The sequence below is a fragment of the Elephas maximus genome, chromosome 3, assembly GCF_024166365.1.
Source record: "Elephas maximus indicus isolate mEleMax1 chromosome 3, mEleMax1 primary haplotype, whole genome shotgun sequence".
Taxonomy (NCBI): domain Eukaryota; kingdom Metazoa; phylum Chordata; class Mammalia; order Proboscidea; family Elephantidae; genus Elephas; species Elephas maximus.
In genome coordinates this window covers 26305214-26328447 of record NC_064821.1, presented here as the reverse complement: position 1 = coordinate 26328447, position 23234 = coordinate 26305214, and the positions used below count along the sequence as shown (strand labels likewise).

The following is a 23234-nucleotide window of genomic DNA, read 5'->3' as shown; positions in this document are numbered from 1 at the left end:
GCTGCTGAAAAAAATATTCGGTGAAGGAAGGAAATAAGTAGAGGAAACTGAGGGAAAGAATTATTTCAATATTACTAGAATTTAAAGCATTAAAAAATTTAATTCAATGTGTCTGCTTCACTTTGCTTAGAACCACCAACAACATGAAATCAGCAAACCACACAGCTGTCTCAGGATTCCTCCTTCTGGGCCTCTCTGAGGATCCGGAAGTGCAGCCCTTACTCTTTGGACTCTTCCTGTCCATGTACCTGGTCACTGTGCTTGGGAATCTGCTCATCATCCTGGCTGTCATCTCTGACTCCCACCTCCACATCCCCATGTACTTCTTCCTCTCCAACTTGTCCTTTGTCGACATCTCTTTCACCTCCACCACAGTCCCCAAGATGCTGGTAAACATCCAGACAGAGAACAGAGCCATCAGTTACACAGGCTGCCTTACTCAGGTCTATTTTTTCTTGGTTTTTATATGTATGGACAATTTACTCTTGACTGTGATGGCCTATGACCGGTTTGTGGCCATCTGCCACCCTCTGTATTACATGGTCATCATGAACCCCCGCCTCTGTGGCCTGCTGATTCTACTCTCCTTCTTCATTAGCATCATGAACGCCTTGCTCCAAAGTCTGATGGTGTTGCATCTCTCCTTCTGCACAGACCTGGAAATCCCTCACTTCTTTTGTGAACTTGCTCAGATCCTCAAGTTGGCCTGTTCTGATACCCTCATCAATAACATCCTCGTGTACTTAGTGACTAGCCTGTTGGGGGTGGTTCCTCTCTCTGGGATCATTTTCTCTTACATTCGAATCTTCTCCTCCATCCTAAGAATCCCATCGACTGGTGGCAAGTATAAGGCTTTTTCCACCTGTGGGTCTCACCTGTCTGTTGTTTCCTTGTTCTACGGGACCTGTGCTGGGGTCTACCTTAGCTTTGCAGCTACTCTGTCCTCTAGGAGGAGAGCAGTGGCCTCAGTCATGTACACCGTGGTCACTCCCATGATGAACCCCTTTATTTACAGCTTGAGGAACAGGGACATGAAAGGGGCCTTGAGAAAACTTACCTCTGTGATACCTTCCTGTTTTTGATTGTGTCATTTGCTTTGGATGTGGACGTCTACAACAAGTGCCAAAATAAATGAAATACTGCATATGCCAGAGACCCTGATGCTTCTATAATTCAGATTTTCCAGCAAAGTAGTTAATTCAAGAGCTGTCAAGGCAAATAGCTTTGTGCTGAATCCTGCTTTTTTATGTCTTACTAAAACCAAAACTAAGCCCGTTCCTACCAACTTGATTCCGACTCATGGCACCTCCATGTCTTACAGAAAAAAACTGTTCCATAGGGTTTTCTTGGCTATACTCTTTATGGAAGAGAATCACCAAGACTTTCTTCCATGTTGCTGGGAGGTGGGTTTGAACTGCCAATGTTTAGGTTAGTAGTTGAGCACAAATTGTTTGCACTACCCATGTATCGAGTAACAACTCTCTGAGTTCTGTTTCCACCTCTATAAAAAGAACAGAGTCATAGTGCATCCTTACTGGTGATATTAGGAATGTTAACCGAGATAGATCAATATATTATACAGTAAAACTTGTGGAAGCTGGAACCTGTTGAAGGTGGAAACCTGTAAAAGAAGGAAAACCCAAGTATTTTCCATAAGGAGAGAGCAATAGAGAAGTGGTAACCAACACCCTGTCACAGGAGGAAAACTCGTGAGACCCAGAAAAACGAGGCAACCCTGTCAATATCAAGCTCTTACAGGTTTCACTGTACATATGCAGCAATTTGTCTGTATTAAAGACTTGTAAAATTAAATAGGGAGAGAGGAGAGAGGGCAGAGCTCTCTATACTTTCTCCACAATTTTTCTGTAAGCCTAAAACTACTCTAAAAATAGTTTCTTTTAATTAATTTTTAAAAATAAATGAGTAATTATCAGCTGTGCAATCCTCAGGTTAGTGAACCTTCTTCAGTAGACACTCAGTTGCATCCACTTTAACGTATTGATTAAATCAACCCTCACTTCACCCTCTCCTCTTTGAGTTACACTCATTTTCTTCTTTGTCCTCATTTCTGTTAGAATCTATACAGGGAAATGTATTTGAATGAAGCCATTTGGGATTTCCTATTAACCCTCCCAGCCCCATTGCTGTTGAGTCGATTCTGATTTATAGTGATCCTGTAGGCCAGAGCAGAACTGCCCCATATGGTTTCCAAGGAGCAGCTGGTAGATTTGAACTGCTGACCTTTTGGTCAGCAGCCATGACTCTTAACCACTGCACTGCAAGGAGTCCTATTAACCCGCAACATTTATACATGAGTGCACTTCTTACTATCCAAATGTATGGAGCTTCTCTTTTCATCCTTTTGTTAGTGATTTCTAGCAGAGTTGCCTTGTGGTCAGAAAACATAGTTTGTATGATTTTAACTCTTTGAAATTTATTGAGACTTGCTTTACACGGTATATGTAGTCAAAGATGGTAAATGTTCTGTTTCTGCTGGAAAATAAAAGTGTATCCTATGATTATGGGGTGCATTGTTCTATATATCTCCAATAGGTCAAGTTTGTTTGCTGTTCTCGTTATCTGCCATCATATAAGCCACGGAGACATGGCACCCTGTGCACAAGAGAAGAAACCACCCCCCATCCCTAAGACGGGTTACAGATGGGTCCCTTGGATCCACACTGTTTTCACTGGCTGATTTCCTGCAAGTTTGTTAATCATCTTCAAATCTTGTTTCTTTTTACTGATTTTTGATCTGCTGCTTGCATGCACTGTGGAGCAATATGTGTTAAAATCACTTAAATGATTTTGAATCCGTCTGTGGAAACCCTGGGGGTATAGTGGTCGAGTTTGGCTGCTAACCAAAAGGACAGCAGTTCAAATCCACCAAGCACTCCTTGGAAACCATATGGGACAGTTCTACTCTGTCCTAGAGGGTCGCTATGAGTCAGAATTGGCCTTGGTTTTTTTTTTTTTATCTTTATTTCTCCTTGTAGTTCAATCAACGTACCATTAAATCAAACCAAACTAGTTTTCGCTAAGTCAATTCTGACTCATAGCGACCCTCTAGGACAGAGTAGAACTGCCCCATAGGGTTTCCAAGGAGAAGCTGGTGGATTCAAACTGCAGCAGTAGCACTTAAACACCACACCACCAGGGCCCCAATGTACCATTAAGTGAGTGAAAACTCAAACTTGTTACATCTTCCCGGTGTGTTGAATCTTTTGTCTTAATGAGGTTACCTTTGTTATTTCTGGGTACGTTTTTGCATTAAAGTCAACTTCATCTGATATTACCAGAAAACAACAAACAAACCCATTGCATTCAGGTGGATTCTTCACAGGGACTCTAGAGGACACAGTAGAACTTCCCCATAGTTTCCAAGGAGCGCCTGGTGGATCTGAACTGCCGATGTTTTGGTTAGTAGCCCTAGCTCTTAACCACTGCGCGCCCAGGGTTTCCCATCTGATAGTAAAAAAAAAAAAAAGCATACTGTAATTAGACAAGCTTTTTCTGGGCCCTCTAAGTGATGGAAAATATGGTGGCAATCCACGCAGTGACTAGATGGCTCCCAAAATAACCAGTTGCCTTCAAGTCAACCTTGACTCATAGTGAAACCATATGTGTCAGAGTAGAACTGTGCTCCATAGTGTTTTCAGTGGCTGAATTTTCCAGAAGTAGATTGCCAGACCTTCTTCCCAGGTGCCTCTGGATGGACTCTAACCTTCAACCTTTCAATTAGCAGTCAAGCTCATTAAGTATTTACACCTCTCAGGGACTCAGGTTCGTCCCTGGTTCTCCTCTATTCTGAAGACACATTGCGTTGTGGGCCCAGCCCAAAATAGGGAGTCCCTGACTCTGACTCTGACTTTAAACCTGTGGATTCCTAAAACCCCTCAGCTGCCTCTCCTAGACCACCTCAAGGGTAAAACCAACCACCCTGATGTCTGGCTCACCTCTCTGAATCCCCATCCTGGTCTCATTGCAGTAATTTCTTACTATCATTGAGCTTTTTAAGTGCTTTTCAGTTCCATTTTTTTTCTGATACAGAAATCTTAAATGAAAAGCAACTGTTTGTTCTTACCATATTCTTTCTTGATTTAAAAGTTTATTCGAACATCGCCTTTCTTAGTGGGGTCCTTGATATTTTGTGATGTTTATGGAAATGCCGATTACTATATCTCACCTCAAGTAATAGAATTTTGGACCCCAAGATTTTTGCACCCTAGGGTTACACCCATGGTTATGTTATGTTACACGGTAAGAGGGACTTTGCAGATGCAGCAGTATTGTTGTTCCTGTGTGCCATCAAGTTCATTCTGACACATGGTGAACCTATATGGCAGACTACAAAGGCCCCATAGGGTTTCCTAGCCTGTAATCTTTATAGTTGCAGACCACCAGATCTTTTCTCCAGTGGAGTTGCTGGTAGGTTCAAATCACGTTTTGGTTAGCAGTTGAGCGCTTAACCATTGCACCACCAAGGATCCTTTGGCAAAACTATTACAATAGCCAAAAGGGAAAACAACCCAAATGTCCATCAACAGATGAATGCATAAACAAATTATGGCATATATATACAATGAAATATTATTCAACCATCAAAAGAAATAAAGTTCTGATACTGAAGCCTAGATACAATGTGGATGAACTTCAAAAATACAATGCTAAGTGAACGGACCAGACACAAAAGGTGACATATCGTATGAATCCATATATATTAAATATCCGGAGCAGGTAAATCCATAGAAAACAGAATACAGATTGGTGGTTAGCAGAAGCAAAGGAAAGGGGAATGGACAGTTATTGCTTAATGAGTACAAGGCTTTCTGTTGTTGTTGTTAGGTGCCCTCGAGTCAGTTCTGACTCACAGCAAACCTATATATAACAGAACAAAACACTGCCCAATTCTGTGCCATCCTCACAATTGTTGCTATGTTTGAGCCCATTGTTGAAAAATAGGTATAATAAAGACTCTGTCAGTTTGTTGTATTGTGGTGGCTTGTGTGTTGCTATCATGCTGAAAGTTATGCCACCAGTATTTCAAATACCAGCAGGGCTTCTCCCAGAGTAAGACAAACTAGGAAGAAAGGCCTGGTGCTCTACTTCTGAAAAGTAGCCAATAAAAATCCTACGGATTACAACACAATATTGTCCAATATACTGCTGAAAGATGATCCTCCTGGTTGGCAGGTACTGAAAATACACAGTGGCCAAATCAATCATACACAACAATGGACTCGAGCATACAAAGGGTCCTGAAGATGGTGTAGGACCCAATGACGTTTTGTTCTGTTTTACAAGGGAACTGCCGTGAGTCAGAGCCTAATCAAGAGTAGCTAGCAACAACAGAAAGACATTTAATGTCATACAACTAACCTATTCTTCCTCAACATTTTCCCCTAGACGTAGAATTCATTGATGATTCTTGCCTAATCCAATCTTTCCATCTCTAGCACTCCTTGCATACTTAACAATTAGTCCTCAGCATTTTACTACAAGTACAAGCTCTCTCTTCTCCCCATCGATTGATTTACCTATTTATTGTTGGTATGGACTCATGAGTTCCTATCTTTTCCAATGGTTTGTTCCACATTGCTGTACTCAAAGTGGCGTTCAAATTGTATCAGATTAGGCCCTTCATGCTGGCTCCTGTATCCTTGTGATATGTCCCATCATATTTTTCATCACTCCTTTACTTCTTGGAAAAACCTGGTGGCATAGTGGTTAAGTTCTATAGCTGGCAACCAAAAGGATGGCTGTTCAAATTCGCCAGGTGCTCCTTGAAAACCCTATGGGGCAGTTCTACTCTGTCCTATAAGGTCAACATGAGTCGGAATCAACTCGACAGCAATGGGTTTGTTTTTGGATTTTTTACTTCCTGACATAATAAGATGTTGCAGGCTAATCTCAAACCTAACCTGCCCCAGCTCCAAAATCAACCATTTTTCCACAAGCTTTCTTTTTAGTGTGGAATGGAATTAGAGACCAAGATCAAGGTTTGCTCATTGCCACTGAGGTAAACTTGCTTCTTGGCACTTTCAGAGGATAGAACAGGGAAACAGTGTAAAATGATGTGGGGGCAGTGTCTGACCTCCTCTAGGTTCACAGGGGAGAAGGAGAATCAAGATCAATAGCCTAAGGCTGATTCTGATGAGGCAGAGGTCAGATATGCTTCCTCTGTCCACCATCTTTACCGTTTCTGACGCCGTCCCTCCCACGACATTGTCTACTTCTCTGTTGGTTTCAATAATTCATTGCAATGGCCATACAGAACTCACAGACAATAGCCATGATTATGGGGTTTATTAGGGAATTTACAGTTACAATTCAGGTTTAGGAATGCTCAGGATACAATTGTTCCAACAGGACAGCCTCTTGCCAGCCATGCTTGCAGGCAGTTCTCTCTGGCCCTCAGCCTCTTCCCTGCTAGGGCAAGTGCTACAAAGCTCTTTTAGCTCTGCTGATAAGTGTCCAGAGGCACCCTACCCCACCAACAAGCCTCCTGCTCTAGGTACTCAGTTTTCTCACTCCGTGGGCCAGGAAACCTAATACATCGTCTCCTGCCATGAGTCTCTCTGTCTCTCTGTGTCTCCTGGTAACAGCAACTTCTCAGCGCAGGGATCCCGGGTCTCCCTATTCCTGGCTTTTCTGCCTTGGTGGTGGTGGGACCCTCTCTTTGCTCTGGAATTGGCTCTCTTTTAAGGTAAAACTGACCAATCCCCTTGGTGGGCCACAATTAATTTACCTTATTTGCACAGTAGCACCCAATCACTTGGGTGGGAGTTACAAGACCATGGCAAGAAAGGCCATACAAAAGCGATCCATCACACCACACTAGCGTGTATGTACACATATACATGCACATATTTGCAAACATGAACACATGTTGTTGTTGTTTTTAGGTGCTGTCGAATGGATTCCGACTCATAGCAACACTACATACAACTGAATGAAACACTACCCAGCCCTTCACCATCATCCATGTAGTCCAGCTTCTCGAATTATTTGCTCAGCATACGTGTGTACATACATATATGCATTTAGCAGTGATGACTTCACATTAATACTTCCAATTTCAATCCTCCTCCCCAGCACACACAGGGTTCTTTCTTGGTCTCCAATTTATGTGTGGATTGTAGAGACCTTGACTTATTCTTCTTTAAATAAAGTTCTGACACACTGTAAGAATTCGATGTAAGTGTTTTTATGTTGTTAGGTGCCAACAAGTCAGTTCCTACTCTTAGCGACCCTTCTTACAACAAAACTAAACATTGCCGAGTTCTGCACCATCCTCATAATCATTGTTATGCTTTGAGCCCATTGGCCACTTTGTCAGTCCATCTCATTGAGGGTATTGCTCTTTTTCCCTGACCCTCTAATTTACCAGGGATGATGTCCTTATCCTGGGACTGGTCCTAAGACAGGGAGCAAAGGACCTGAGATTGGAGGGTATCCGTTTGAGAAACACCAAGGAGACTGCTGTGGTTAGTGGAGAAGCAAGTAAAAGAGAAACAGACTATACGGTCAGGGAGGTAATAGGAGGTTGAGCCTGGAACCTAGAGACTGAGTAAGACAAAGAACAGAGGGGCCCCCAAATCTGCAAACAAAGTAACAAGAAATGGGCCAGGGCACAGAAAAAAGTCATTCCCCAGAACAGTGGGGCAGAGTATCTAATAATAGCCCACAAACTTCTTTAAAGTTGCCTTTGAGAAGCAGCTGGAGAAAACCAGGCCTGGGACATGTGTAGAATATCCACCTGTGATCCCTGTGTGACCTTCCACCAGGGGCAGTGAGGGGCAGCAGCCCCAGCAAGGGAATCGAACCCGGGATGCAAGGGACTGCACAGTCCTGTCACCCCATAATAAGTCCTGCTAGGAATACCTGAGGCCTCCTGGACAGGAGCCATCTTGGAAAGATGATGGGCCGGCACCTTAGTTAACATATCCCTGCCTGTGCCTATGAAAAAACGTGAATCGTTTCCTGCCCAAAACTTTCAAAATTTCAGGCCACTCTTTTTCTGAGATGGTGGTATGCCTTGCTCTAGGCCCTCCTCGCCACCGCTTGCAAGCCTCTTGGATAAAGCTTTGCTTGTGTGGAAAACTCTACGTGCCTTACTTGCTCATTCTTGACCAGTGAGAGGCAAGAATATTATTCTGGTAACATTTGCAAAATGGGATACAGAGAGTGTTTCAAATGTTTCCAATTTATGTACAAATTTTGGTATGTATTGGGAAATATCTTGCCAGCACACACAAGAATATTCTCTGCTCAGGATTAACCAGAGAAGCAGTTGTCATTGAGCTGACTCTGACTCATGGCAACCCCATGTGTGTCAGAGTAGAACTATGCTCCATAGGGTTTTCAGTGCTGATTTTTTGGAAGTAGATCACCAAGCATTTCTTCTGAGGCACCTCTGGGTGAACGTGCACCTCCAACCTTTTGGTTAGCAGCTGGGCATGTTAACCATTTGCACCACCCAGGGACCCCTTGCTCAGGATTAACCAAAACCAAAAACCTGTTGCCATGTACTTGATTCCGACTCATAGCAACCGTAATACAGACTAGAACTGCCCCCATTGGGTTTCCAAAGCTGTGATCTTTACAGAATCAGACTGTCACATCTTTCTCCCATGGAGTGGCTGGTGGGTTTGAACTACCAACCTTTCCGTAAGCAGCCAAACACTTACACACTGAGCCCCCAGGGATCCTTCGTTCATGATTAGGCTGAGTTAAAAATCCAGGTTGATTAAGAGTCACTTTTATGTGGGTGAGTGTATTGGTGACAATCATAATGATGGTTCAAAAATTAATGATGTTTGAGCAACTGCCTCCTGCAAAAGCACTTGGTGAAAGGTTCACTGCTCTTCTGTACCTGGATTAGCCCCTTGCTGTGACCTTCAACTCTGGAACACAACAGAGGCAGGTCATTAGGGCCAGTGGTTTCCTTTTTTGTGCTGTAGGACTGGGATGATGGGAGAACAATTTGGCTAATGAGGAGCTTTGGAGATAAGGCCCCCAGGGCCAGAAAAATCTGTAAATTGACCCTCTTTTTTCTGTCAACACCATCTCACCAGTGCCACACCAGAAAGGAAGACAACTTCTCTCCTCCCAGAGAATGTGCCTTGTCCATAAACTCCACTCATGACTGTCTCCTTGAAGTTGGTTGATCTGTCTTCAGTATTCACAACCTTCGAAGAAACTCAGCCTTGTGATCCTCTCTGGGCCAATTGTGGAGATACAGAAATCCCTTGTAAGTTACAAGGGAAAGAGAGAAGGATTTATTATTATTAATACCATCTGGGGGTAGCCTTGGGTTAGTTAAGCAGGAAGCCTAAAGCAGTGCTTCTCACAGTGTTGTCCCCATACCCAGCATCCAGGAATGGCTTCATGGGCCTGTGACCCACTCACTTGGTTTAATGATCTGAAATTTTTGAACAAGGGACCACAACATTATGCAATGTCCCCAAAATAATATAGATGGTCCTGCAGCAGTCTGAGCATCACCTGGAGAGTTCTTTGATATGTAATTTCTCAGGCTTAACCTTGTCTGCTGAATCAGAAACTGGAGATGGAGCCCAGAAATCTCTGGGTTTTTTTTTTTTTTTGGTTGATTTTTGTTATTTCTTCAGAAATCTGTCTTTTAAGAAGCCCTCCAGGTGACTCTGGTGCATGCTAAAAATTGAGAAACAAAAGAAATACCCTTGCTCTCCACTCAGCTCTGACTCATGGCAGCCCCGGGCCTGTCAGAGTAGAACTGTGCTCCACAGGGTTTTCAACAGCTGATTTTTATGGAAGTAGATCATCAGGCCTGTTTCCCACGGTTCTTTTAAGTGGACTCATACCTCCAACCTTTGGCTAGCAGAGAGTGCTTTAAGCATTTGCACCACCCAGGGACTCACCACCTAAAGTTACTGCCTTATACATCAGATACCTCCCAATTTTTCATTGTCATCTTGGCATATCTCCAAGTCCTCAAGCAGTGGATTTGCAATTGCTCCTGACTCTGCTGACCCCTTTCTCTCAACCTAGAATTGCAGGCACTGATTTCTCACTCAGAGGAATCAGTAGTTTCTAAAAGGTTCTAAACACTCAAGGCCGTTCTGATACCTCCCCTTACATCCCAGGAAAGGCAGGGGGGACCCACGGGCAGCACTGTCACATTACTGATTTTGGACTCACACCTTTAGGGAAGACACTGAAATTCAGGGGAAGATGAGCCTCCCCAGTCAACTTGCTCCTTGATATGATCAAGGGTCCTGGTGGAATTTTCAAAATGGTTTTCTTTCCTCACAATTCACAGGTGTTGCCTTGAGGATGTTCTCTCTTCCACCTGTCTCCTCCTCCTTATTCTTCCTGCCCTTTCCTATCATGCCTTCTTCCCATACCCCATGCCCTTCTGGGGAAGCAATCATGTCAGGATCTCTGCTCACGTCCTGCTTATAGTAATAACCAAAAGCAAATCAGGTGCCATTGGGTTGACTCAACTCCTAGCGACCTCATGTGTATCAGAGTAGAACTGTGTTCCACAGAGTTTTCAGTGGCTGAGTTTTCAGAAGTAGACTGTCAGGACTTTCTTCCAAGGTCCCTCTGGGTGGACTTTAACCTCCAACCTTTCTGTTAGCAGCTCCAGTAATAGCAATAGCAGTATAAAATGTATGAGCAATGGGCGTGCAGTCTGTGTGGTGTGCTTAACTTTTTCCTTTTCATTTGTAGTTCTGGAAGGTAGGTACTCTATCATCATTCCCATTACACAGATGAGAAACTAAAGCTCAGGGAAGCTCAAGGATTTCACCCCTGGCTTTAGACAGGATTTGGATCTAGATCGGGCTTATGATTATCCTTACATTATGGATTGAATTGTGTCCCCTCACAATATGTGTTAGAATTCTAAAGCCTATACCTGTGAGTGTAATTCCATTTGAAGACAATCTTTGTTTTGTTAATGTCACCATATGAGTGTAGTGTTTCCTAAACCAAATCACTTCTGAGTGATATGAATAACAGCATAAAAAACCCTTTGCTTTTGAGTGGATTCCCGCTCAGTGATGCTATAGAACAGAGTAGGACTGCCCCCTAGGGTTTCCAAGGCTGTAGTCTTTTTTTTTTTTTTTCTCATTCAAAAATTTATGCACAAATTGTTTTGTGACATTGGTGGAATCCCCACAGTGCGTCAGCACTCCCACCTTTCCCTTTCCACCTCAGGCTCTCCATGTCCATTCGTCCAGTTTTCCTGTCCCTTCCTGCCCTCTCATCTTTGCTTTTGGACAGGTGTTGCCCATTTGTTTTCACATACTTGATTGAATTAAGAAGCATGCTGCCAAGTGTGTAATTGTTTGTTTTATAGGACTGTCTACTCATTGCCTGAATGGTGGACTTCAGGAGTGGCTTCAGATCTGTGTTAGCAAAGTGTCCTGGGGTCATACTCTCAGGGGTTCCTCCAGTCTCTGTCAGACCAGTAAGTCTGATCTTTTTGTGTGAATTTGAGTTTTGTTCTACATTTTTCTCCTACTCTGTCCAGAATCCTCTATTATGATCCCTGTCAGAGTGGTCAGTGCTGGTAGCTGTCCAAGGCTGTAATCTTTACAAAAGCAAACTGCCATATCTTCTCCCATTGAGTGGCTGGTGGGTGTGAATCACTGCTGATCTTTTGGATAGTAGCCAAGCACTTTAACCCCTGCACCACTAGGCTCCTACAAAGAGCAGCATCGACAAAGAGAAAGAAACGTAAATGGGGGAAGATAGATGCCACAGTGACACCACTCAGGAACCAAGCAACGCCAGGGCTACAGAAGATAAGAAAGGATCTTCCCCCAGAGCCAACAAAGAGAGCCACTTCCCCTAGAGCTACTGCCCTGAGTTTGGACTTCTTTCCTCCTGAACTGTGAGAAAGTAAACTTGTGTGCTTTAAATTCACCCACTTGTTTTATTCTTGTTTCAGCAGCACTAAGAAAACAGGATATCACACTTTAGAAATTTCTATAGCAGTGTTTCTTAACTTGTGATTACCCAGAACATCAGCAGCACTATCACCTGGGAACTTGTTAGAAATGCAATTTCTTGGGTCCCAACCTGGACCTACTAAATCAGAAACTCCTAGGTAGAACCCAGAGATCTGTGTCTTAACAATCCCTTTGGGTCATTCTGATGCGCACTAAGGTTCAGAGGTATTGTGCTATAGTAATGTGCTGTCTTTATGGAGAATAACCAACTCATCAATCTCCCCCTCTCTTTTGCCCACCTGGCTCATGGAGGAGGAAGGCTGGGGGCTAAGAGCTCTGGCCCTCATTATATTTTTACCCCAACTCCTTGGGCTTCATGATGGATGGTTCATATATCTGCCCTCTTAAGAATGAGTCGTAGACAATGGGCCCTGTCAGGCTCCCCAGTGGTCCTTTCTGGCCTCTTTCAAAAGGTCCAAGGATCAGTCTTCCAGGATCCTGCAGGAGACTGAGGGGACAGAGAAGGGAGGATTCTAAGCCTTGACCGCACTACAAATTCTGCCAGGAGAGAACATTTAACCTTAGTCATTCCAGAGCTGGACTTTGATGAGATTCTACCAAGAGGGAGAGGAGGTAGAGTCTAAGTCTCCATGGATCCAGTAAAATATTTCCTGATCTACACCACCCTACTTGAGGGACAAGGAGGAGGACAGAGTGAGGGTGAGGTTCTAGTTCCTGAGAAGGGCATTTCCATCTGTGAAGTGTGAAAGAAGAGGAACAGCCGATTTCTCAAAGCACCATGAAGGACCGGACCATAAGTAAAACAAGCCAGAAAGCGTTCCTTCAATATTTTAACACAGAAAAGTTTGTAATGACAACTCTTCTTGCATTTTGTGATTTTCCCAATTTTCTTCATTTCCATTCATGTTTCTGGAGTAGTTAGGGACTGTTGATGAAACAGATAGCAACATATACGTCAGGAAATTGAGGAAAAAAAGGAACATTCTAATCCAAGCTCAACATTTTCGCTCCCATAAAGACTACTACAACTATGTTAGTGGTGTTGGGTGTCATTGAGTGGGTTTTCAACTCATAGTGACCCCATTTGACAGAGTAGAACTGCCCCATGGGGTTCTCTTGGCTGTAATCTTTACAGAAGCAAATCACTTTGTCTTTCATAGAGCCACAGAATGGGTTGGAATTACCAACCTTTTAGTTAGCAGCCAAGCACTTAACCATCGCAACACCAGGGCTCCTTACAACAGCTCTACTGCTATTAATAGAAATATAACAACAACAATAACAGCTAATAATTCTATTCACTATATCCCAAGCACTGAGACATTTTCTTGTTTAATGCACACAGCGTTTTATTCATTTGAAGGACACAGGTGAACTTAATGTTCTACATCACTGGCATCCTAAACCCTCTTGAGGATGTGCCTGTCAGGTGGCTCAAAAGTTACCACTGGCTAGTCAGACAACTCTCTTACTCAGCCAGAGGACAAAGGAAAAAAAGGTTGGCCGCACACCTCTGGCCTCTCAAGACTTCATGCATTCCACCCTCCTGTTCCACTTCTGTTGTGAAAATGTGCCCTCTGAAAGCTCACATCCTGAGATGAATAGTTTTTGTTTTGATTAAAGCAGAAAACAAGACCTTTTCAATAATTAGGTGCATACCATATCTTAGAATTGTTTTTGCTTGCAGATTTCTTGACTCAACCATGATATGGAGCTTCAGTCTTATGAGGTGGCAATTGCTGAGGGTCCACCACCCCCTAGGTACTAATGGCAGAGGCCAGATGGTAGAAGAACCTGAATGACAAAGTGAAGACTCCAGGTTTTATCGAGGTGCTCCACAGGAATGTACTAGGCCCTCAGAAGCTCCTTTGGGAAGATCACTCTGCAAAAATGCACAGGACCAGTGCATTCAGGCTTGCTGGGAGTGGGGAATGATTACAAAATCATCGCCACAAGGACATGTTCTAGAAGGTAGCTGCCAAGAAAATATATTCAAAAGAAATATACTGTAAAATGACTCTGAATTTCTAGACTCAGTCCACACATACGGCCCTAAGCTTCTTAGCAGCCAAAAAAATGATAAAAACATGTAATTACAAGAGAAAATAAACCCATTATTCAGAAAAAAAGCACAGCAGTCCTTTTTTTGTAATGTCCAGACAGGAATTTCCTCTATGTTCCTGATATTCCTACACTAAACACAATGGAGATTCAGTTGGCCTGTTCCTATAACGTCCCTTACCGTAGCCTAGTAACAAGTGAAAAATGACAATCCTAGTGACTGAAACAATTCTTTCTAAATAGACGGGCTTCAATGGTGAGGTTTGATCTAATTGCAAAATACAGACTATTTGAAGGACTGGGTTTACGATGTTATTGTTCACAAGGAGGCAGCAGAGAATCTGGGATTATGATTTCCAGCAACACCTTAGATTTGAAATTATGCGCTAAACTTAGATACTCTCAAGCTAACTACACAGTTAAAACTCTTTGAGAAAATGAAGTCATCTAACCAGTTTTGAGAGTCAATGGGTGGTGCAAAGGGATACCTGGTGGCTCAGTGATATAAGAGCTCAGCTGTGAACCAAAAGATTGGCTATTAACCAAAAGATGGGCAGTTCGAACCCACAGCCGCTCCATGGGAGAAAGATGTGGCAGCCTGCTTCCATAAAGATCACAGCCTTGGAAATTCTATGAGGCAGTTCTACTCTGTCCTATGGGTTGCTATGAGTTGGAACCAACTCAACACCAAAGGATTGGGTTATGTGGTGCAAACAGTACAACCGAAGGGTTAGAGGTTCAAATTCACACAGAGGTGCTTCAGAAGAAAGGGCTGGTGACCTACGTCCAAAAAATCGGCCATTGGAAACCTTGTGGAGCACATTTCTACTCCTGCAAACATGGGATGTTCATGAGTTTGAATCAGCTCAACAGAATTTTTTTTTTCTGAACCAGGTGTGATGCTATATTAAGAGACTATTAGAATTCAATCCTAGATGTAAAAATACTGTGCAGGATTGAACAGCACATGTTTCCATATTTGTACTATCACACTAGAAAAATATATGATATATGGAGCTGCTCAAAAAAATATTCGGTGAAGGAAGGAATCAGTAGAAGAAACTGAGGGAAAGAATTACTTAAATATTACTAGAATTTAAGGCATAAAAAATTTCATTGAATGTGTCTGTTTCACTTTGCTTCAGACCCATCAACAACATGAAATCAGCAAACCACACAGCTGTCTCAGGATTCCTCCTTCTGGGCCTCTCTGAGGATCCGGAAGTGCAGCCCTTACTCTTTGGACTCTTCCTGTCCATGTACCTGGTCACTGTGCTTGGGAATCTGCTCATCATCCTGGCTGTCATCTCTGACTCCCACCTGCACACCCCCATGTACTTCTTCCTCTCCAACTTGTCCTTTGTCGACATCTCTTTCACCTCCACCACAGTCCCCAAGATGCTGGTAAACATCCAGACAGAGAACAGAGCCATCAGTTACACAGGCTGCCTTAGTCAGGTCTATTTTTCCACGGTTTTTATATGTATGGACAATTTACTTCTGACTGTGATGGCCTATGACCGGTTTGTGGCCATCTGCCACCCTCTGTATTACACGGTCATCATGAGCCCCCGTCTCTGTGGCCTGCTGATTCTACTCTCCTTCTTCATTAGCATCATGAACACCTTGCTCCAAAGTCTGATGGTGTTGCATCTGTCCTTCTGCACAGACCTGGAAATCCCTCACTTCTTTTGTGAACTTGCTCAGATCCTCAAGTTGGCCTGTTCTGATACCCTCATCAATAACATCCTCGTGTACTTAGTGACTAGCCTGTTGGGGGTGGTTCCTCTCTCTGGGATCATTTTCTCTTACATTCGAATCTTCTCCTCCATCCTAAGAATCCCATCGACTGGTGGCAAGAATAAGGCTTTTTCCACCTGTGGGTCTCACCTGTCTGTTGTTTTCTTGTTCTACGGGACCTGTGTTGGGGTCTACCTTAGCTCTGCAACTACTCTATCCTCTAGGAGGAGAGCAGTGGCCTCAGTCATGTACACCGTGGTCACTCCCATGATGAACCCCTTTATCTACAGCTTGAGGAACAGGGACATGAAAGGGGCCTTGAGAAAACTTATCTCTGCAACACCTTCCCATTTTTGATTGTGTCATTTGCCTTTCGATGTGGACGTCTAGAACAAGTGTCAAAAGAAATGAAATACTGAGTATGCCAGAAACTCTGATGCTTCTATAATTCAATTCTTCCAGCAAAGTAGTTAATTCAAGGGCTGTCAAGGCAAATAGCTTTGTGTTGAATCCTGCTTTTTTATGTCTTACTAAAACCAAAACTAAGCCCGTTCCTACCAACTTGATTCCGACTCATGGCGACTCCATGTGTTACAGAAAAAAACTGTTCCATAGGGTTTTCTTGGCTGTAAGCTTTATGGAAGAGGATCACCAGGACCTTCTTCCATGTTCCTGCTAGGTGGGTTTGAACTGCCAATGTTTAGGTTAGTAGTTGAGCACAAATTGTTTGCACTACCCGTGTATCAAGTAACAACTCTCTGAGTTCTATTTCCACCTCTATAAAAAGAACAGAGTCATAGTGCATCCTTACTGGTGATATTAGGAATATTAACTGAGATAGTTCAATATTTTATATAGTAAAACATGTGAAAGCTGGAACCTGTTGAAGGTGGAAACCTGCAAAAGAAGGAAAACTCAAGTATTTTCCACGAGTAGAGAGTAATAGAGAAGTGGTAATCAACACCCTGGTCAAAGGTGGAAAACTCATGAACCCAGAAAAGCAAGGCGACCCCGTCAAGTTCAAGCTCTTACAGGTTTCGCTGTACATATGCAGCAATTTGTCTGTATTTAACGACTTGTAAAATTAAATAGGGAGAGAGGGGATACGGCAGAGCTCTCTATACTTTCTCCTCAATTTTTCTGTAAGCCTAAAACTACTCTAAAAATAAGTTCTTTTAATTAACTTTTAAAAATAAATGAGTAATTATCAGCTGTGCAATCCTCAGGTTAGTGAACCTTCTTCAGTAGACACTCAGTTGCATCCATTTTAACGTATTGATTAAATCAACCCTCACTTCACCCTCTCCTCTTGGAGTTATGCTCCTTTTCCTCTTTGTCCTCATTTCTGTTAGAATCTATACAGGGAAATGTATTTGAATGAAGCCATTTGGGATTTCTTATTAACCCACCCAGCCCTGTTGCTGTTGAGTCGGTTCTGATTTATACTGATCCTGTAGGCCAGAGCAGAACTGCCCCATAGGGTTTCCAAGGAGCGGCTCGTGGATTTGAACTGCTGACCTTTTGGTTAGCAGCCATGACTCTTAACCACTGTACCCCGAGAAGTCCTATTAACTCGCAACATTTACACATAAGTGCACTTCTTAGTATCCAAATATATGGAGCATCTCTTTTCATCCTTTTGTCACTGATTTTTCAGCATTGTTGCCTTGTGGTCAGAGGACATAGTTTGTATGATTTTAACTCTTTGAAGTTTGTTGAGAATTGCCTTACGCTGTTTATGTGGTCAAAGATAGTAAATGTTCTGTTTGTGCTGGAAAATAAATGTGTATCCTATGATTATGGGATACATTGTTATGTATATCTCCAATGGGTCAAGTTTGTTTGTTGTTCTTGTTATCTGCCATCATGTAAGCCATGGAGATATGGCACCCTGTGCACAGGAAAAGAAACCACCTCTCTGCTTTCAGCCAGGATCCATCTGACATCAGCAAAATGATATCCCTCATTTTCCGTCCTCTTCTGAATGTGGCTTAAATTTCTGGAAGTTCCATGTTGATATACTACTGCAACCGCTTTTGAATGATCTTCAGCAAAATTTTACTTGTGTGTGATCTTCTTGATATTGTTCAATAATTTCCACATTCTGTTGGATTACCTTTCTTTGGAATAGGCATAAAAATGGATCTCTTCCAGTCAGTTGGCCAGGTAGCTGTCTTCCAAATTTCTTGGCATAGACAAGTGTAGATGTCAAATAAAGCAAATGGTAATAGATAAAATTTATTGAGAGTTGTATTGTGCCAGAAACTGTTCCAAGTCTTTGCTTGCATTAACTTCTTTAGTTATCTCAACTGTTTTAGGAGGCAAGCACCAATTTTAGCCTCCATTTTACAAATGGGAAAGAAGAAACACAGAGAAGTTAAATAATGGTCCCAAGGTTGCACAGTTACTAAAGGTCAGAGCCAGGGTTTGAACTCAACCATCCTACTGCAAAGCCTGTGCTCTAGCTGCCATGCCATGCTGCCTGAATGAACACTGAGTCTCGAGGTGAAAACTCTTTCAAAATGACACTGGAAAATTCAGTGTGGTAATTTTGTAATAAAAAAAAAAAAATACTTGCCATTTATCCAATACTTGCAAATTTTCATATACTACGTCAATGACTCTCAAAACAGTCTCACTGGACCAGCAACATCAGCATCACTAGGGAATTTGTTAGAAATCGGCCATAGAAGTTGGTCAGCATTACTTCAAGTGGCTTGAACAATAGGAAGGTTCTTTGGGCTGCATGTATTTGACTTTGATTAATATATGTAATCAAGGAGAGGGCTTCCTCCACAAACGCTGTATGTAACTGACCATCTTACAGTGCTGGGTAGGTTTAGGTCTGGCCCCACCCCAGATTTGCTAAAGCAGAAACTAAATCCCCACATGCTAAAAATCAGGTTTTTGCCTGCCTCAGGGGAATTGGTTGTTAAACGTTCACTGCTATGCTCCCAAATACGTGAAAGGCTATTTCAAATCAACAACCCCATGTTTCATTCCTGGAGACTAGTGACCAACTCCCCAGTACCAAAAAGCCCTGTGGGTCAAAATACTCTGATTACCATTCCGGTCCTGTGGCTTGTGATGGTAATTATGTGCACCTTGTCTTTGGAAAGGGGTCCTGGTGGCACAATGGTAAAATACACAGCTGCTGACTGAAAAGTCTTCGATCTGATCCCACCAGCCACTCTGTGGGACAAAGACGTGGCAGTCTAATTCCGTAAAGATTTATAGCCTTGGAAAAGCTGTGGGGGAGTTCTACTCTGTCCTATAGGGTTGCTATGAATAAGAATTGGCTTGGTGGCAGTGGGTTTGGTTTGTTTGCTTTTGTCTGTGGAAGGAGCCCTGTTGGCTCAGTGGTTAAGCACTTAGCTGCTAACTGAAAGGTCACTGGTTGGAACCCAGCAGCTGCTCCACAGGAGAAAGATGGGGCAGTCTGCTTCCATACAGTTTACAGCCTTGGAAACCCTATGGAGCAGTTCTACTCTGTCTAAAGTGTTGCTATGAGCCAGACTGCAATGGGCTTTTCTTTGGAAGTTAAATACCACCCTTATTCTTTAGCACTCCAGGTCTCTTATCCTCATTGCAGCCTGGGCCCCTCATCTCCAGCTACCTAAGTGTTTTCCAAGGATGCTGGTAATGCGCTCTTAATGCCTTGGGGCAGGGAGTGTCCTCCACCAGGTGGTGGGAAGGGGCAGAAGGTGTGGGTTAGAGTATGGCTGAGCAATTTGCACATAATAGGTTTATTCCAACATTTCCCTTGTCTCTGTTGCCACAGCAGTGATTTTCAAACTTTGCTGCACTTTAGAATCACCTGGAAAGTGTTTAAAGATCCCAATGCCCAGATACTCCAAACAAACAATACTCCAGATAGGGTTTAAATTAGAATCTCTGGTTAAGGACCCAGGCAGCAGTATTTTTTCATATAAATTCAATTTTACATTATTTTCCAACACAAATAAAACTAGTTGGCACTTCTGTATTCTCTTCATGCACTTCTTTTTCTTCTAATTTAGCAAAAGTTGTGATAAAATTTTGGAAGTTTCAAAGTCTGTCTGAAACCAAATTATACAAAATTGACCAGGCTTGTGGTAGGGGGCTGGGGAGTGGAAGGGGCTACCATTTCACAAAATTCTATGATTTAAGACCACCAACATTACTTTAAATAATTTTCTGTTTTTGAATCCCAAGTGTTCTTACAATTTTACCTAAGAAAATCACACGTACCACATAGAAAAAAAAATTGGTATTCTAAATACATTTTTCTTTATGTATTAATTCTGTATGTTTGTGTGTACATGTGCAAAATAAGAATCCAAAATTGTGGAACTTTTTCTTTTGTTGCCAAAATTCAGGCACAGGAAATAAGCTAACAGCAAGCCTCTTCCACCTACCCACAATATGAGGTAAATTACGTAGATTTGAAGATGGACATACAGAAATCAAGGAACTCATTCTTTTTTTTTTTTTTTTTGGATAAAAGGTGACAAGGCAGAATAATTTATTTTGTTTCTGTTGCTGATTTGTGACTTAGGAGCTCCCATGTGTTACAGCATAGAACTTCTCCACACAGATTTCCTGGCTGTAATACAGAAGCAGATTGTCAGGCCTGTTTCTTCTGCCACTGGGTGGGTTCAAACCAATAATCTCTTGGTTACCAGATGAGTGGAAACTGTACAACCCAAGGATCTTAGGATAGATTAGTTTGTACCTGAGAAGGGGATGAATTTATATGACAGTCTACATAATATGTAAATTTTATACAGAAAAATTACAGGCAGTCCCCAGGTTATGAACATCCAACTTACAGACAACTCATACTTGCTCTTTAAAATTATGTAAATTTACCCTCAGTTTGACAAACTATTGAACCAACCCCTACTCACAACAAATTCGTCATCACAATCACGTTCACTTGCTGCAACAGCAGCTTTTACATCATCGGTAAAGTTTCCAACCATTTTTTGCAGTAAAGTAAGGCTAAATAAGAACCATATGCACCAGTTCCGACTTACTTAACTATTCAACTCATAAAGACACACTTAGGAACTGATTTCATTTGTAATCCAGGGACTGCCTGTACTACAATAGTCCCTGGAGAACAAAGGTGTCACTATTGCCCTAGAATGTCTTGCTAACTTAACACTGTTGAATAATAGTAGCACGCTTGGGTGCCACTAGTAAAGTTGCAACAGAAATTGTTAAAAAAAAATAGTTACCCGTAAAGTTGTGATAAAAATTGTTAACAACCCAATATGATTAAGGATAAAATTTTCTTTTAAAATATGTATATATTGCCTTGGAAGAAGTACAACCAGAATGCTCCTTAGAAGCAAGGATGGCGAGACTGTGTCTTACATACTTTGGACATGTTATCAGGAGGGATCAGTCCCTGGAGAAGGCCATCATGCTTGGTAAAGTACAGGGTCACCAGAAAAGAGGGAGACCCTCGACGAGGTGGATTGGCACAGTGGCTGTAATAATGGGCTCAAGCATAACAAGGAATATAAGGATGGCGCAGGACCTGGCAGTGTTTCGTTCTGTTGTGCATGGGGTCACTACAGGTCAGAACCGACTCCACGGCACCTAACTACAACAACATACACATTTTAAGACTTAACTCCAATCTTTTCCCAATTTCTGTTTTAAATATGATTACAAGTGTTATATCAAGTGCAATACACTAAAAACCTTGCGGTTATCAAAGCAAAAGTTAGTTGTACATAAAAGACTCCTCGTTACTGTGAATGTTTAACAGCACAATATTAATTATTTTGTCCACGGGCTAATTATTATTGAGCAGGCAAAGCAAGTGGATCTTATCTTACCAAGGCCTTTATCTGTAAATAAATGTACTAGACACAAATAAGACTCTTGTGTATCTTTCCAGAGGTATTGTATATATAATCAAGAAGGTATATATTCTTTTTTCCCCATTTCCACACAAACGGTTGGTTCTGAATTGGAAAAGGTATGTGCCAGGGTTGTGTCAATCTGCATGCTGAACAAACAATCCCAGAAGCTGGACTATATGAAGAAGAATGCTACACCAGGTTTGGAGGAAGACTCATTAACAACCTGCAATATGCAGATGACTCAACCTTGACGCTGAAAATGAAAACGACTAGAAGCACTTACTGATGAAGATCAAACCCTTCAGTACGGGTTATACCTGGACATGAAGAAATGGTATTTGTGGAGGAAGCTCTCTCCTTGATTATATAAATTAATCAACTCAAAGTCAAATATATGCAGCCCTGCTAGCCTAAGGGACCATCCTGTTGTCCGAGCCACCTGAAGCAATGCCAATGCCTTCTACAGCCCATTTGAGGAACAACAACTGAGATGGAACTGGCTTGGGTTTGGTGGGAAATAGGGGCTCCCACAAATGGGGCATTGGTTGTAGGAAGGCAGCTTTCATTTCCCAAATGTCTGAGAACCCTTGAGGAAGCAGCTGACTGGGAAAGCAGCTGAGGACTTTGTGATGCAAAGACATACATGCTGAGACTTGACCTCCAGCTAGAATTTTTTATTGAGCAGGCTACTAAGAAAGCACCTTGGGGTCAGTTAATTTTCTTGAGTGACCACAAGGAAATGGAAGAAGCAGTATTCTCAGTTTGTCACCTCTTCATTCCTTAGGGAATCCCTGGGTGGTACAAATGGTTAACGCTTGCTAGGATGCTAACTGAAAAGTAGGTGTTTGGAGTTCATCCAGAGGTGCTTGGGAAGAAAGACCTGGAAATTTACTTCTGAAAAATCAGCCCATCGAAAATTCTGTGGAACACAATTCTACTCTGACACACATGGGGTCACCATGAGTCAGAATCAACTCGATGGCAACTGGTTCATCGTTTAGACTCCAGGTATAAATAAGATGCTCCTTCCACAGGACAAGTCAAATCGACAATATCACCTGGTTACTTGTTAGAAATGCAAATTATCAGACTTGTGCCAGACCAACTGAATCAGAAACTAGGGGAGAGGCCCAGAAGCCATGTTTTAAAAAGCCCCCAGGTGACTGGTACACAGTCACACTCAGAACTGAGAAGAGAAGCACTAGCTTAAGATGTAGGAGCTTGGGTGGCACAAGCAGTTTGCAATTGGCTGCTAGCCTAAAGGTGGGTGATTGAGCCCATCAAGCTGCTCTGTGGAAGAAATGCCTGGTGAACAGCTTTTATGAAGATTACAGCAAAGTAGACAGTTCTACTCTGTAACACTTAGGGTCAAAGCGAGTCAGAATGGCATGGATGGCGACAGTCAAAATTAGGTTTGTTTTTGGGCTTAAATGCAGTGGCAAATTACAGCCCTGAGCGAAATTCCAGCAAAGAGCTAAGGTGTTTTTTTTTTTTTTTTTAAACAACCAAGGAGCACTCTAGCTGTACTTCTTCCAAGACAGATTTGTTTGTTCTTCTGGCAGCCCACGGTGTATTCAATATTCTTCACCAGCACAATAATTCAAAGACATCA

The 23234-nt window shown here is 42.4% G+C and overlaps 2 protein-coding genes across 2 annotated transcripts; both read left to right on the top strand.

The window, feature by feature from the left end:
* Positions 1-143: 143 nt before the first annotated feature.
* On the top strand, positions 144-1082 carry LOC126071164 (olfactory receptor 7G3-like). The gene has a single exon (XM_049875422.1). It carries the CDS (start codon positions 144-146, stop codon positions 1080-1082), a length of 939 nt encoding a protein of 312 aa, XP_049731379.1.
* Positions 1083-15182: 14100 nt separating this feature from the next.
* On the top strand, positions 15183-16121 carry LOC126071163 (olfactory receptor 7G3-like). Its single transcript, XM_049875421.1, has one exon. It carries the CDS (start codon positions 15183-15185, stop codon positions 16119-16121), a length of 939 nt encoding a protein of 312 aa, XP_049731378.1.
* Positions 16122-23234: the final 7113 nt, after the last annotated feature.